General features: G+C 41.6%; 1 protein-coding gene across 6 annotated transcripts in view; it reads right to left on the minus strand.

Annotated features, from left to right (window-relative positions):
• The window catches only part of ENPP2 (ectonucleotide pyrophosphatase/phosphodiesterase 2), a 131,474-nt gene extending 114,740 nt beyond the window's left edge, over window positions 1–16,734 (minus strand). For 2 of the 6 annotated variants that reach the window (XM_033202467.1, XM_033202466.1), the window contains exon 1: window positions 16,521–16,734. In XM_033202467.1, the coding sequence (XP_033058358.1) occupies window positions 16,521–16,541 (21 nt within the window). In that variant the 5' untranslated portion in view covers window positions 16,542–16,734. The remainder of the gene's footprint in view (window positions 1–16,520) is intronic. The other 4 variants (XM_033202469.1, XM_033202468.1, XM_033202470.1 and 1 more) reach the window with 4 other exon arrangements.
• Window positions 16,735–17,017: the final 283 nt, after the last annotated feature.

Here is a 17,017-nt window from a genome sequence, read left to right on the forward strand (position 1 = left end):
TGCTTAGAGATTTTGTCACCACCAGGCCTGCCTTACAAGAGACCCTGAAGGAAGCCCTAAACATGGAAAGGAACAAGCGGTACCAGCCATTGCAAAAACATGCCAAAATGTAAAGACCATCGAGGCTAGGAAGAAACCGCATCAACTAACGAGCAAAATAACCAGTTAATATCATAATGACAGGATCAAGTTCACACATAACAATATTAACCTTAAATGTCAATGGACTAAATGCTCCAATTAAAAGACACAGACTGGCAAACTGGATCAAGAGTCAAGACCCATCAGTCTGCTGTATTCAGGAGACCCATCTCACATGCAGAGACATACATAGGCTCAAAATAAAGGGATGGAGGAAGATCTACCAAGCAAATGGAGAACAAAAAAAAGCAGGGGTTGCAATCCTAGTCTCTGATAAAACAGACTTTAAACCATCAAAGATCAAAAGAGACAAAGAAGGCCATTACATCATGGTAAAGGGATCAATTCAACAGGAAGAGCTAACTCTCCTAAATATATATGCACCCAATACAGGAGCACCCAGATTCATAAAGCAAGTCCTTAGAGACCTACAAAGAGACTTAGACTCCCATACAATAATAATGGGAGACTTCAACACTCCACTGTCAACATTAGACAGATCAACGAGACAGAAAGTTAACAAGGATATCCGGGAATTGAACTCATCTCTGCACCAAGCGGACCTAATAGACATCTATAGAACTCTCCACCCCAAATCAACAGAATATACATTCTTCTCAGCACCACATCGCACTTATTCCAAAATTGACCACATCATTGGAAGTAAAGCACTCCTCAGCAAATGTACAAGAACTGAAATTATAACAAACTGTCTCTCAGACCACAGTGCAATCAAACTAGAACTCAGGACTAAGAAACTCAATCAAAACCGCTCAACTACATGGAAACTGAACAACCTGCTCCTGAATGACTACTGGGTACATAACGAAATGAAAGCAGAAATAAAGATGTTCTTTGAAACCAATGAGAACAAAGATACAACATACCAGAATCTCTGGGACACATTTAAAGCAGTGTGTAGAGGGAAATTTATAGCACTAAATGCCCACAAGAGAAAGCAGGAGAGATCTAAAATTGACACTCTAACATCACAATTAAAAGAACTAGAGAGGCAAGAGCAAACACATTCAAAAGCTAGCAGAAGGCAAGAAATAACTAAGATCAGAGCAGAACTGAAGGAGATAGAGACACAAAAAACCCTCCAAAAAATCAATGAATCCAGGAGTTGGTTTTTTGAAAAGATCAACAAAATTGACAGACCGCTAGCTAGACTAATAAAGAAGAAAAGAGAGAGGAATCAAATAGACGCAATAAAAAATGATAAAGGGGATATCACCACCGACCCCACAGAAATACAAACTACCATCAGAGAATACTATAAACACCTCTACGCAAATCAACTAGAAAATCTAGAAGAAATGGATAATTTCCTGGACACTTACACTCTCCCAAGACTAAACCAGGAAGAAGTTGAATCCCTGAATAGACCAATAGCAGGCTCTGAAATTGAGGCAACAATTAATAGCCTACCAACCAAAAAAAGTCCAGGACCAGATGGATTCACAGCTGAATTCTACCAGAGGTACAAGGTGGAGCTGGTACCATTCCTTCTGAAACTATTTCAATCAATAGAAAAAGAGGGAATCCTCCCTAACTCTTTTTATGAGGCCAACATCATCCTGATACCAAAGCCTGGCAGAGACACAACAAAAAGAGAGAATTTTAGACCAATATCCCTGATGAACATCGATGCAAAAATCCTCAATAAAATACTGGCAAACCGGATTCAGCAGCACATCAAAAAGCTTATCCACCATGATCAAGTGGGCTTCATCCCTGGGATGCAAGGCTGGTTCAACATTCGCAAATCAATAAACGTAATCCAGCATATAAACAGAACCAAAGACAAGAACCACATGATTATCTCAATAGATGCAGAAAAGGCTTTTGACAAAATTCAACAGCCCTTTATGCTAAAAACGCTCAATAAATTTGGTATTGATGGAACGTACCTCAAAATAATAAGAGCTATTTATGACAAACCCACAGCTAATATCATACTGAATGGGCAAAAACTGGAAAAATTCCCTTTGAAAACTGGCACAAGACAGGGATGCCCTCCCTCACCACTCCTATTCAACATAGTGTTGGAAGTTCTGGCTAGGGCAATCAGGCAAGAGAAAGAAATCAAGGGTATCCAGTTAGGAAAAGAAGAAGTCAAATTGTCCCTGTTTGCAGATGACATGATTGTATATTTAGAAAACCCCATTGTCTCAGCCCAAAATCTGCTTAAGCTGATAAGCAACTTCAGCAAAGTCTCAGGATACAAAATTAATGTGCAAAAATCACAAGCATTCTTATACACCAGTAACAGACAAGCAGAGAGCCAAATCAGGAATCAACTTCCATTCACAATTGCTTCAAAGAGAATCAAATACCTAGGAATCCAGCTTACAAGGGATGTAAAGGACCTCTTCCAGGAGAACTACAAACCACTGCTCAGTGAAATCAAAGAGGACACAACAAATGGAAGAACATACCATGCTCATGGATAGGAAGAATCAATATCGTGAAAATGGCCATACTGCCCAAGGTGATTTATAGATTCAATGCCATCCCCATCAAGCTACCAATGACTTTCTTCACAGAATTGGAAAAAACGGCTTTAAAGTTCATATGGAACCAAAAAAGAGCCCGCATTGCCAAGACAATCCTAAGTCAAAAGGACAAAGCTGGAGGCGTCACGCTACCTGACTTCAAACTATACTACAAGGCTACAGTAACCAAAACAGCATGGTACTGGTACCACAACAGAGATATAGACCAATGGAACAGAACAGAGTCCTCAGAAATAATACCACACATCTACAGCCATCTGATCTTTGACAAACCTGAGAGAAACAAGAAATGGGGAAAGGATTCCCTATTTAATAAATGGTGCTGGGAAAATTGGCTAGCCATAAGTAGAAAGCTGAAACTGGATCCTTTCCTTACCCCTTATACGAAAATTAATTCAAGATGGATTAGAGACTTAAATGTTAGACCTAATACCATAAAAACCCTAGAAGAAAATCTAGGTAGTACCATTCAGGACATAGGCATGGGCAAGGACTTCATGTCTAAAACACCAAAAGCAACGGCAGCAAAAGCAAAATTGACACATGGGATCTAATTAAACTAAAGAGCTTTTGCACAGCCAAAGAAACTACCATCAGAGTGAACAGGCAACCTACAGAATGGGAAAAAATTTTTGCAACCTACTCATCTGACAAAGGGCTAATATCCAGAATCTACCAAGAACTCAAACAAATATACAAGAAAAAAGCAAACAACCCCATCAAAAAGTGGGGAAAGGATATGAACAGACATTTCTCAAAAGAAGACATCCATACAGCCAACAGACACATGAAAAAATGCTCATCATCACTGGCCATCAGAGAAATGCAAATCAAAACCACAATGAGATACCATCTCACACCAGTTAGAATGGCAATCATTAAGAAGTCAGGAAACAACAGGTGTTGGAGAGGATGTGGAGAAATAGGAACACTTTTACACTGTTGGTGGGATTGTAAACTAGTTCAACCATTATGGAAAACAGTATGGCGATTCCTCAAGGATCTAGAACTAGATGTACCATATGACCCAGCCATCCCACTACTGGGTATATACCCAAAGGATTATAATTACTCTACTACAAAGACACATGCACGCGTTTGTTTATTGCGGCACTATTCACAATAGCAAAGACTTGGAATCAACCCAAATGTCCATCTGTGACAGACTGGATTAAGAAAATGTGGCACATATACACCATGGAATACTATGCAGCCATCAAAAAGGATGAGTTTGCGTCCTTTGTAGGGACATGGATGCAGCTGGAAACCATCATTCTTAGCAAACTATCACAAGAAGAGAAAACCAAACACCGCATGTTCTCACTCATAGGTGGGAACTGAACAATGAGATCACTTGGACTCGGGAAGGGGAACATCACACACTGGGGCCTATCATGGGGAGGGGGGAGGAGGGAGGGATTGCATTGGGGAGTTATACATGATATAAACGTCATGCACATGTACCCTAGAACTTAAAGTATAATAAAAAAAAAAAAAAAAGAAGCAAAAAAAAAAAAAAAAAAAAAAGAAAAGAAATCTTGTTCCTCCAGGAGGAATAGGTTCTGGAGATCTGTTATACAGCATGGTGACTAAGGCATAATAATGTATTATATACTTGAAAATTGCTAAGGGAATGGATTTTAAACATTCTTATCACCAATGATAAGGATGTGAGGTGATAAACCAATGTTAATTAGTTTTATATGTATACATTCACCAGTGTATACATGTATCAAAACATCACGTTGTATCTCATACATACAATTTTTATTTGTCAATTAAATAAACAATAAAGCAAATTGCATAGATATATAAACAAATAATTTTATTTAGAATCTAGACCAATGGGTTTCAAAGTGTGATCCCAAACCAGTCAAAATAGCATTATCTGGGAACTAGTTAGAAATGTAAATCCTCTGGCCACACCCGACCTACTGGATCAGAAACTTGAAGGGTGGGGCTCAGCAGCAGGTGTTCAAGCAAGCCCTCCAGGCGATTCTGATGCAGCTGAAATTTGAGATTTACAGATCTACATATTTCTGTTTCTAATAGCGCCCTTTCCTAAGACTGTTTTTGTGAACCAGCTTTTTCTTTTCACTCTCTTTTGCTTTGCAAGTGTGAAATAAAACTTTGACATGTGCTGGAGAAAACAACAAAAACAGGCAGGATAATATCTGGCCTGCAGGCCATAGTTAACCAACCCCTGATTTTGAGCGTTGCAAGAGATAACATATGGGCTTTGCATGATCCCTAGAATACAAGTCATTGAAAATGGGTAGTATAGGCCGGGCATGGTGCCTCACGCCTGTAATCCCAGGACTTTGAGAGGCCAAGGTGGGAGGATCACTTGAGGTCAGGAGTTCAAGATCAGCCTGGCCAACATAGTGAAACCCTGTCTCTACCAAACATATTTTTTTTAAAAATTGACCAGGTGTGGTGGCACACACCTGTAATCCCAGCTGCTCAGGGTGCTGAGGCAGGAGAATCACTTGAATCTGGGAGTTGGAGGTTCCAGAGAGCTGAGATTGCGCTGCTGTACTCCAGCCTGTGCAACAGAGTGAGAGACTCTGTCAAAAAAAAAAAGAAAAGAAAAAGAAAGGAAGGAAGGAAGGAAGGAAGGAAGAAAAAAGGAAAAGGAAAAAGAAAAAGAAAAAGAAAAAGAAAAGAAAAGAAAAGAAAAGGGGTAGTATAATTGTTGTGGTTCCCACATGAGATGAGCAGTGCTTTTTCAAGTTAGGTCAAAAAAAAAAAAAAAAAACCCCAACCAAACTCAAGGAAATTTAACACATTGTCAATAACCTCTGGAGTCTTACTTGGGTAAATGCATAATTTTCATAGACTTTTAAAATATAGAAGAATTATTAATACTCCACCCACAAAATTGTCTTACAGATAGAGTTGCCAGATACAATACTTTTTTAGTATTTTCAATATCAGGGATGTATTTATCCTAAAACAGTATACATTGTTTATCTGAAATTGAAATTTAACTGGGGCATCCTGGGATTTTGTTGTTTTTGTCTTTTTTGAGTTTTGCTAAATCTAACAACCCTACCTATAGATCTCTTAGAGTTTCACTATCTGGGAACCACTGGTTTTATTGCATAACAGGGATAACCTAAGATAAGCAAATATTTTGTTCTTTCAGGGAGGAAAAGAATTGCATTCTTATGGAATTATCCCCAAGGTTAAAAACTAATAACTCCCCTGTGTAGAAGCCACTGAAACACTCTGAGACATCCCTGCACTCTACACTCACGGATGCCAAGAACAAGCTTAGGTCACCCAAGGAAAAAGTACAATAATCTTGCATTTGTTCCTACTGATTAAAGTCGAGCAGCTTCCAGGAAAATGTAGGCGTCCCTCGCACCACTATGTTGAATTAATATCTGAACGATATTAATGACGGAAAAACTCAAATATATCCAACATATCCAAAGTTTTGCAGTTGGATTTGTGGGTAATCAAACTGTGTACTGAGAAAGCCTATTTTGTCAGTAAACAAAGCTCCAAAGTGGAGACGAAATATTCTTTGCAAGTAAACACAGGGGCCTAAATCAAGGATTCCTGGTAAATATTTGATAATGATGACGCAGGCACACTAGGTGCCTTCAGGCTTCAGATATATTCCAACAAGAAGGCTTATAAAATCACTATCATGAAAGTTATAAAAATGGGGAGATGTGGCTCAGCATGCTACAATCTATGTCTTTTCAAACTTCGGAGAAGGAAGATGATATTTGACATGTCCATGAAGATGAATGCATTGAGTTTTAATTAAAAGAGCACAATATTTACCATCAGAAGACCCATGTTTGAATTTCAGCACTACCACTTCCAAGCTGTGCAGCCTTGAAAAATTCACTTAGTCTCTCTGAACTTCTGTTTTCTCTCTCTAAAACAGAGAGGAAGAGAATTCCCATCTCATAGGTTTTGGTCAGGGTCAAGGAGATAATAGAAATGAAAATGCTTTGCAAGTTGTGAAATTACAAAGCACTGTCCCGATCATTTCTATGAAGAAGAGCAAACTCTCCGGTGACTGGAAAGTGAAATAATGTTGTACTGAGTGTTACCGGCTGAAACCATGCTAAGGACATTATGCTTTCAAGAAATGTGTGTTAGTTAGCTCAGGCTGCCATATAAGAAAGTAGCGGGGGGCTTAAACAATGAAATGTATCAGCAGGGCTCAGTAGCTCACACCTGTTATCCCAGCACTGTGGGAGAAAGAGGTAGGCGGATCACTTGAGGTCAGAGTTCGAGACCAACCTGGCCAACATGGTAAAACTCCATCTCTACTAAAAATACAAAAATTAGCCGGGTGTGGTAGAACACGACTGTAGTCCCAGCTACTTGGGAGGCTGAGGCAGGAGAATCGCTTAAATCTAGAAGGTGGAGGTTGCAGTGAGTCAAAACAAAAACAAAACAACAACAACAACAAAAGGCAATGAAACACATCCTCTCACATTCTGGAGATGAGAAGTCTGAGATCAAGGTGTCGGTCGGCAAGGTTAGTTTCTTCTGAGGTTTCACTCCATGGCTTGTAGATGGCCATCTATTCCCTGTGTCTGTTCCTGTGTCTACATCTCTCCTTTTTATACAGAAATCAGTCATATTGGGTTAGGACCCATCCTCATGACTTACTTTAATTTGAATACCTTTCTGAAGACTCTGTCTCTAAATAAGGTCACCTTCTAAGGAACTGGGGATTATGACCTCAACATTTGAATTGAGAGAGGATACAATTCGACCCATAACAACATCTTTCATTTATTCTATTAAAAAGCGGTCAAATGGGTTCAGAGTGTGTCCCAAAGCCTGCTTCTCCTCAGATAAAAACATTCCACTCTACAATGGACACCTTCTGCTTTAAGATGATAAATTATTTACTTTGGAATAAGGATTCAAGTCTGTAATACCTTCTCCAAACACCAAAACACTAGGCAGTGCCCCTCTTTTCACGAAAATATCTTTATTCTGTAGCAAACATGTCACTTTCCCTTATATTTAGCTAATGAACAATGTCTCACATTGATACAAAAACACTGAAGTTTTTAGATTTCAGACTCAATTTTTTGTTCAAGACATTTACTTATCAGTTATCAATCCCTCCTGTACTTAGCCTACAGATTGTTTACACATTTCCAAAAGAGACAAGCTACCTCCATTAACTTATAGGACTAAGAAGTATATACACACATATAAAAATCTCATATATAATCGATATATGTAACATAAAACAAAAATGATGTTTTTAAAAGCAAAGTTAGCCCTTTTTGTTTTTAACTCATGCTTTCTTAGTGACTCAATATCCTTCTTTCCATCAATAATTGTCTTGCCATCTTAGAAAAATATAAATGTTCCAGACCAAATGGATGCATGAATGTTTCTCTTGGGCGTTGGTTATTATAGCTCTTTTTGCAACATCAAAAATGTGGAAATAGCCTGATATCGAGCAGGAGTTTGCCAGACAAATCATGAGGCAGCTACATCTAGAATACAAGGCACCATTGAAGATTATGTTTTTGAAAAATATATAATGGCATGGGGCGATATTCATGGTACGCTGTTAAAGACAAGCAGGTTACAGAAGGCTATGGACAATTCCAATTTTAAGACTACATACCCGGCCGGGCGCGGTGGCTCAAGCCTGTAATCCCAGCACTTTGGGAGGACGAGACGGGCGGATCACGAGGTCAGGAGATCGAGACCATCCTGGCTAACACGGTGAAACCCCGTCTCTACTAAAAATACAAAAAACTAGCCGGGCGAGGTGGCAGCGCCTGTAGTCCCAGCTACTCGGGAGGCTGAGGCAGGAGAATGGTGTGAACCCGGGAGGCAGAGCTTGCAGTGAGCTGAGATCTGGCCACTGCACTCCAGCCTGGGTGACAGAGCGAGACTCCGTCTCAAAAAAAAAAAAAAAAAAAAAAAGACTACATACCCATAGAAGAATATAGAAGGGATATAATTAATTAGTTAATATGCTTATCTCTAAATAGTGAGATTGTAGATAATTTTTGTTTCTTTTTCATACTTGCCTTTTTTGATTCTTTTTTCCACAAAATGCATGCATCACTCATATAATGAAAATAAGACCTTTTTTTTTTTTTTTTTTTTTTTTTTTTTTTTTTTGAGACGGAGTCTTGCTCTGCCACCCAGGCTGGAGTGCAGTGGCCGGATCTCAGCTCACTGCAAGCTCCGCCTCCTGGGTTTACGCCATTCTCCTGCCTCAGCCTCCCGAGTAGCTGGGACTACAGGCGCCCGCCTCGTCGCCCGGCTAGTTTTTTGTATTTTTAAGTAGAGACAGGGTTTCACCGTATTAGCCAGGATGGTCTCGATCTCCTGACCTCGTGATCCGCCCGTCTCGGCCTCCTAAAGTGCTGGGATTACAGGCTTGAGCCACCGCGCCCGGCCAAGACCTTTTTTAATAAATGAAAATTTCCCTCTGGAAGTTTATTGCTTCAAACAAAGCACCATTCATTCTAATGGGTTACTGTGTTTTTCAAAGATCTTAGTACCTTACTTCTAGGAGATGATAATTTAGGGAAAAGCTCAAAAAAGTATAAAAATAATTATATATTCAGCAATATAATGCAACCTATCACATTATAAAAAGACAATTCAAAAAGATAAAAGACCAGGTGTGGTGGCTCACACCTGTTATCCTAGCACTTTGGGAGGTCGAGGCGGGCAGATCACCTGAGGTCAGGAGTTCAAGACCAGCCTGACCAACATGGAGAAACCCCATCTCTACTAAAAACACAAAATTAGCCAGGCATGGTGACACATGCCTGTAATCCTAGCTATCTGGGAGGCTGAGGCAGGAGAATCACTTGAACCCAGGAGGCGGAGGTTGTGGTGAGCCAAGATCAGGCCATTGCAATTGCATTCCAGCCTGGACAACAAGAGCAAAACTGTCTTAAAAAAAAAAAAAAAAAAGGCGCTTAAAGAAGGACTTAGCATTTGATTTAGATTAGGACTTAATGAAAAGGTATATTTTCTAGGAGGTACACAGATAATGGAGAGCAAGGGCATTCCTGACACAGGAAATGGCATAAGTAAACTGACTTGTAGTAAAATGCCTGGTCTACTCTGAGAGTAACAAATAGTTTAGTATGAGTAGTTCATGGGAGTTCTAAAAGAACGTCAGTGGTCGAGGGAGGAAAATCAAGTCATAGAGCTGGATGGTCATAAAATTTATTGTTCAAACTAAGACCCCTTCAAGCATGAAAAAGGCTGCTGTTAATAGCTGCAGGAAACAAAAGCATACACTAGGACCGTACCAGGAAACCAATCCCAGGACGCCTTAAATGCCAAGCTCAGATATGTGAACTTTATACACAGAATCTTGAAATCCTAGGGTTGAAAAGAAATGTCAATGCCCTCCAGCCTGGCTAACCATATTCCTGTCTCTCCAACTTTTCCAAGAATTGTTATCAAGCCTTTGTTTAAATTTCTCTGTGACAAAGAACTCGTTGCCTTGGGATGCCTGTTAGAAAATTCTTTATTGTATTGAGCTGAAATGTATCTCCTTGTGTCTCTTATTCATTTGGTTCATTCATTCATTCATCCTGCCCTCTCAAAGACAAATACAATGATTATCTCCCTTCCACATTAGAGGGAAAGACAGACATTGTGACCCTCTAAATCTTCTCTTTTACAGGTTAAATGTCCTGCACCCACCCTTCCTACAGCATTCCTGCAGACTGTCACCATACTCTTATAACTCCTAATTAGCTTTTGAATCCACTCTTATCACCTTCCCTGCTATCCTTTTGTTTAGGGCCACCATCTTTTCTTGCTTATATGACACAGCGCCTCCTAAGTGGTCTCTCTCTTACCAGCCATCCTTCCAACTCATTGTTCATATTGCAGCAAGATTGATCTTTCCAAGACCCCAAACCGATTGTGACACTGCCCTGCTTACAAACTTCATGGACTCCCCATTTTCGTAAAGATCAATTACAGCTTCAAGAAGGACAGTGTCATGTCATTCTGGCCTCAGTCACCATTCCAGTCTCATTTCTCTCATCCCCGCCCCTCTCTTGCATTCCTTCTTTAGTCCCTTCCACAGCCCACTGAAGGTACTGACACCTCTCCTTGGGGCCCTCTTCCCTCCATCACCTTCACCCTCATCTGTACTCAGCCTTTGGGTCTCAATGTAGACATCACTTCCTATAGAATGTTTACCCTGGTCCCATTAAGTCTAGATTAAATATCCCTTCTCAGGTGGTCTCATGGGGACCTAAGCTTCCCCTATCAAAGCAAGTAAAATATTGAATTAAAATCACCTGGTTCCTCAACGAACACCTCTGCTCCGTTGTAAATACCATGAGAGTGGGTCTTCTTCAGCACTGTTGCCTTCAACATCTAGCAGAGTGGTTGTCACATAGTAGGTGCTCAGATAATAATAGACAATACAGTTGCTAATAAATTAATGTATGGCACGCAGAACTAGATACAATTGTTCTGAATACGGTCTGAACAATACAGAGTGCGATGACTATCATGTCTCATGTTCTATACTCTAGACCTCTTTTTCTTTCTTTCTTTCTTTTTTTTTTTTTATTGAGACAGAGTCTCACTCTGTCACCCCGGCTGGAGTGCAGTGGTGCAACCTCGGCTCACTGCAACCTCCACCTTTCCTGCCTCAGCCTCCCGAGTACCTGGGACTACAGGCACCTGCCACCACGCCCAGCTAATTTTTGTATTTTTAGCATAGACACGGTTTCACCATGTTGGCCAGGATGGTCTCCATCTCTTGCCCTCGTGATCCACCCGCCTCCGCCTCCCAAAGTGCTGGGATTACAGGCATGAGCACCTGGTCTCTAGACCTCTTTTAATACAACAAAACTCTGTTTTAAAAGAAACATATCACTATTGATTTTATCATCAGTTTAAATCTCTAAACCTTAACTATATGCAGCCACCACCTCTCTCTACCTTTCTGTCTCTTCCTCTCTGTCTCTTCCTTTCTCAATCTCCCTTTCCCTCTCCCTCTCCTTCCTATCCCCCTCTGTCATACACATACACACATACCTAATCATTTGCAATTGACTTTTGGGATCCATGCACAAGACTTTTTATATCCCTCTCTGCACACACACCCCAAAAATTAAAAGTCAAAACAGATTATAACTTATTGATAACTTTTGGACTCCTAATCCTTATGCCTTTTCTCTTAGCAAAAGGGAGCCTTATATTACGCCTTTATAGATATCAGTGATGCTGAATAAACAGGAATGAAGACAGAGCCCAGTAGCATGCCACTAAAGACATTCACATGTCAATCCATATGTTAGTCAGCTCTCCTTTAACAAATGCATTCAACCAGTCATTAATCCAGCCCATATGCACTTTTCTTTTTTTATTATTATTATTATTATACTTTAAGTTCTAGGGTACATGTACACAATGTGCAGGTTTGTTACATATGTATACATGTGCCATGTTGCTGTGCTGCACCCATTAACTCGTCATTTACATTAGGTATATCTCCTAATGCTATCCCTCCCCCCTCCCCCCAGCCCACAACAGGCCCCTGTGTGTGATGTTCCCCTTCCTGTGTCCAAGTGATCTCATTGTTCAATTCCCACCTATAAGTGAGAACATGCAGTGTTAGGTTTTTTGTCCTTGCGATAGTTTGCTGAGAATGATGGTTTCCAGCTTCATCCATGTCCCTACAAAGGACATTAACTTATCCTTTTTATGGCTGCATAGTATTCCATGGTGTCACACTTTCTTAATCCAGTCTATCATTGATAGACTGATAACATTTGGGTTGGTTCCAAGTCTTTGCTATTGTGACATATGCACTTTTCTAATCCAGAAGAAGATGACAGAATCTGTGCCTTCCTGAAATCAGTGTTATCAACTGATTAAAGTTTATTGAGTATAACCATGTTCCAGGTGCATTCACATACTTTATTTTAGTTAAATCTTCCAGTACCTATTATTCTTTTTTAATAGATAATAAAACCATCTCTCAGAAAACTACACAAGTAGCAAGTGCCAGAGCAGGGATGTGAGCCCAGGTCCTGTGACTCCAAGTTCATGGTCATTAGCACACATGATATTGGGATTATCTCAAAAAAGAAAACATGCATAATTTGACTTATGCTGACTCCACTATTCACCACCTACTTCATTCTCCCAAATATCTGTGGAATTAATTAATTCCTTTGATTAGAGATTCCTAACCAGAGGTTCATTACAACTCAAAAGAGTCTCAGAGTTGACTTGTAATGAACCCACTGAAAGTTCATACCAAGTGCAATATGTGGTGTATCCTGCATTTTTTTCTACTTAGTGTATGGATACACTAAGTAGTGTGTATCCATACCTGAAAAGGACCTTGGTCTCAAACAGTTTGAGAACAACTTCAAGTTTAAATAACTCCTTATCAAAGTTAATCATCATTCACCTTTCTGTCTGAAGGTTTAGATTGCACACATCTCTCTCTTTAGGAAATCAAAACTGCATTTACTTATCTCTAGCATCCCAAATTCTCCATCGCTTTCTAAAGAGTTTTTAGAGGGCTTGCCCACTGGCCCATTCTGAGGTTCTGGATGCCTTCTCTGGATCAAGCTTATCAAAGGACTCTTAGAAGCCTACCTATCTAGGCCTTTAGTGTCCTTGTCCCAAGCCAGGTTCCAGCCTAAAGAAGATTCCTTTGCCTTCACAAAGTCAACAGAGCCAAAACTGCAAAAGGTCTTTCTTGCAGCTCTTCCTTGGGGAAGGTTAGGATAGGTGCAATAGCAATAGGAGAAGCCCACCCATTGAGATGTGAATTAGAGAGGGAGCTGATAGACCCAGAGACTCAAGGCATTATTCTCAAATATCCAGAAAGTCTAAACCCTTCCATTGCTAAATAAGTAGAAAACTATGTTTTCCCTGATAATCATGCTTAATCTTTATTCCTTAGCATATTATAGATTATACTTTTCTGAAAGCTTCTGTATCTCTGTCATCTAATTCAATGCTTAAACATAAATAGTCATTCACAAAAATTGCACAGAAATTCACTGAGCATCCCAGCTAGGTCTAAGCACTAACTGTAATGATACTAAGACAAAAAGAGTTGATCCTTAAGGACCGATGTGGGATGGACAAGTAAATAGATAGTTATAATAAAGAATGATAAGTGCTCTGATCCACAGGAATAAAGGAAGCTCTGGGAGAACAAGAGGGGGCCACGTAACCCATTGGGAAGGATGATCTGCACAGTTTCCAAGAGAAAGGGGCTTTCAGCTGGGTCTAAATAAAAATAGAGGTTAGACACAGACCTCATAGACGTACAGAAAGAAAGTCTTATTTAATAAATAGTTTAACATCCCTAAATTCATATATGATATGGACAAAACGTATATAAAATGTACAAAAATGGTGCATAAAATCTGGAGAAGGAGTGAGTAGTAAGATATAAAAATGAAGAGGAAGGTAAAAGGCAAGCTGTGGAGAACATGTATCCACCAAAATTATTCTTGAAAGAAAATAAAAATGGGAATCTGCTGAAGACTTTTCAAAAAAGAACTGCATGATCCTATTACATTTTGGAAAGATCATTTGACACAGTCTGGGCACGGTGGCTCATGCCTGTAATCCTAGCACTTTGGGAGGCCGAGGTGGGTGAATGACTTGAGGTCAAGAGTTCAAAACCAGCCTGGCCAACATGGTGAAACCCCGTCTCTACTAAAAATGCAAATAAAAAAAAAAAAAGAAGAAAAGAAAAAAAGAAAAAGAAAAAAAAATTTACCCAGGCATGGTGGCAGGCACCTGTAATCCCAGCTACTTGGGAGGCAGGAGATTGCTTGAATCTGGGAAGTGGAGGTTGCAGTGAGCTGAGATGGCACCACTGTGATCCAGTCTGGGCAACAGAGCAAGACTCTATCTCAAAAAATAAGAAAGATCATTTGACACAGTGTGGAGACAAAATGTAGGTATGGGCTGGGCAAGACTGGCCCCAAATGAGACTAATGGGAAGTTGTGGCCAGAATGGAATTTGAGGGAATACTAGCCATAACTATAACAGTGGTGGGAGAGGTGGAGACACCACTATGTGTATGAATTATACTCAGCAACAAGAGTAGACAGGGCTTGGTGATGATTGTCATGAATGAAAGGTAAGAAGTCACCTAGGGTGATTCTGGTGTGTCTGACTTGGACAACTTGAGGAATGCCATTTAAGCAGTGGCAAAGAGAAGAGGAAGAGCAGGCCTGGGAGAAGAAGGGAGAAGACAGATCCAGGTCCTAACTCGCTGATTTTAAGGTGCTCTATGGGACATCAAAGTAGAGACTGGAATTTTAGGAGAAAGATTAGGCTAGGTTTGGGAGACATCATGTATATGTAGTGGTTGAAGCCACTGGAGTGAATGAAATTATCCAGAGAGACTGCAGGATGAGAAGCGAAGAGAGTCAAGAAGAAAGAGCAGTGCACACGAACATTTATGAAGTGAAGCCTTTTAAGTATTAAATTATAACTCAAAAGGTCAGAAGGGAGCCAGGGAAGCATGGGATTGCAGCATCCAGGACACAGTCAAAAACAGAGAGAGGAAAGGACCAATAGTTCAAAATGACACAGAGGCTGTGTGTGTACGTGGGGGTGGGGGGGAGTTGAAAATGCTCTACGGTTTTGCTACAAGGAGGTCTTCGGCGGCCTTGCCAAAGGTTGGCCCTCAGAGGTGAGGGTGGATGCCAGGTGACTGGGTGTGAAGGAGCAAAAGGGTAGTGAGGACAAGGAGACAGCAAATGCCACCCACTCTTTCAAGGAGTTTAGTGGGAAGAGGAGTAGAAAACTGAGGTGACAGCCAGAGGTGACCACTGCAGGGGAAACCAGAAGTTCCATTAAATACCTGATGAGCAGAAGTGCAGAAAACCTCCTGTGCTCCGTGGAACTGGGTATGTGATAAATACATAAGCAATACCATAACTGGGTTCCCTCTCCATCCTGCTGGGCACTAGAGCGGCTTTTGTTTCCATTCCCCCTATCAGTGAGAAGTGGCTCGTGCTTCCCTTGTTAAAACGAAACCAGAGTGTGGAAGCTCAGCAATCGCTGGAACCCTTTGACCCCCGCTCCGCACCTGAAGACCAGCTGTGCCCGCTGCCCCTGCGGACGCTCCCCATAGTTCGCCCTTGGAGATTTCCAAGTCCAGATCAAAAGCACCCATAATCAGTTGAAACCCAGGGCTCCCTCTAGTCTTATCCAAAATTAGCCAGATCCGTTTGGAACACTTGTTCAAATAGAGGAGGACAAAGAGCCAAGAGACTGGCTGTGCCGAATTGTGCGGGTCAATCAACATCTTTGTGGAGCCTGCGAGGGGTGCATTGTGGGGAAGGGGCTCCCTCCTTCAGGGAGATGATTGTGTTTCCTAGAGGCAAGTGTGGGAGTCCAGAGGACCTTACTAAACATATTGTTTTAAAACTCCCCGTCCTTCTTGCCAAGCCACGGTCCCACAGGTAATAAACAAGAAGCCCGGCCGTCTCGCCGCCCAGGAGGACAGAGCTCGCTGTGCCCTGCAGCTGGTAAGGCTGAGGGTCGCCCGCTTGCACAGTCTGGAGCCGTGGTGAACCGAGAGTCCTCCACAGTCCTTCTGTGCAAGTCGGACCGGCTCGCCTTCCAGAAACCAGAGACAAACTCGGTATTTACAAACTCATTCTCTGGCAACGAAAACTTGAAATGAGTTGAGCTCCGCATTTGCGCGCCTGCAAATTGCTCCAGCTGAGTGCACCGGAACGCAGCCCAACAGGGACCGTTTTCCGGCAAACCTGGAGGCCCTTTCCAAGGTTTCTCTGCTTGACAGAATGGCAGCTGTGACCCGGGAGCCCAAGCAATGGAGGACGGGTAGAGAGAGGCGCATACCGTACCCGATCGGCGTGGCGGGTCATGCTGCGGGAGTCTCGGCGCCTGTTCCTGCCCGGGCGCTGCGGACGCGGCCTGGGCTGCAGCCCCGCGACCTGGGAGCTGTTCTCGGGACGGCTGCTGCGGACTGCTCTTGTTTGCACTGGGCCGTTTGCTTTTGGGATTTCTCCAATGCAGATGTAGTCAGGGGGCCGCTGTCCCGAGGGACAATGATTCCATTGGAAGCTGGCCTTTGACAAGACACACACATGACCTTTGACTAAAATGGCTTTGGGGAAGGAAAGTGTCGGGAGGCTGAAGACGGGGGCCGTCGTGCACATTCTCACCCCCGAGTTAATTTTTCATCTTTCAAGGAGAACCTCTATGAGGTTTGGTTTGCCATTTCTCTTTCATTCTGTAGGATTCAGTCTCTCGTTTCCAAAAGGATTTCGCTGCAGAAGTTTCCTGCTGTGTTGTTAATGCGTTCCCTGAACTAGCATTTCCAGGTCAAACAGGGGCAGGC

The sequence above is a fragment of the Trachypithecus francoisi genome, unplaced genomic scaffold (assembly GCF_009764315.1).
Source record: "Trachypithecus francoisi isolate TF-2019V2 unplaced genomic scaffold, Tfra_2.0 Lachesis_group7, whole genome shotgun sequence".
Taxonomy (NCBI): domain Eukaryota; kingdom Metazoa; phylum Chordata; class Mammalia; order Primates; family Cercopithecidae; genus Trachypithecus; species Trachypithecus francoisi.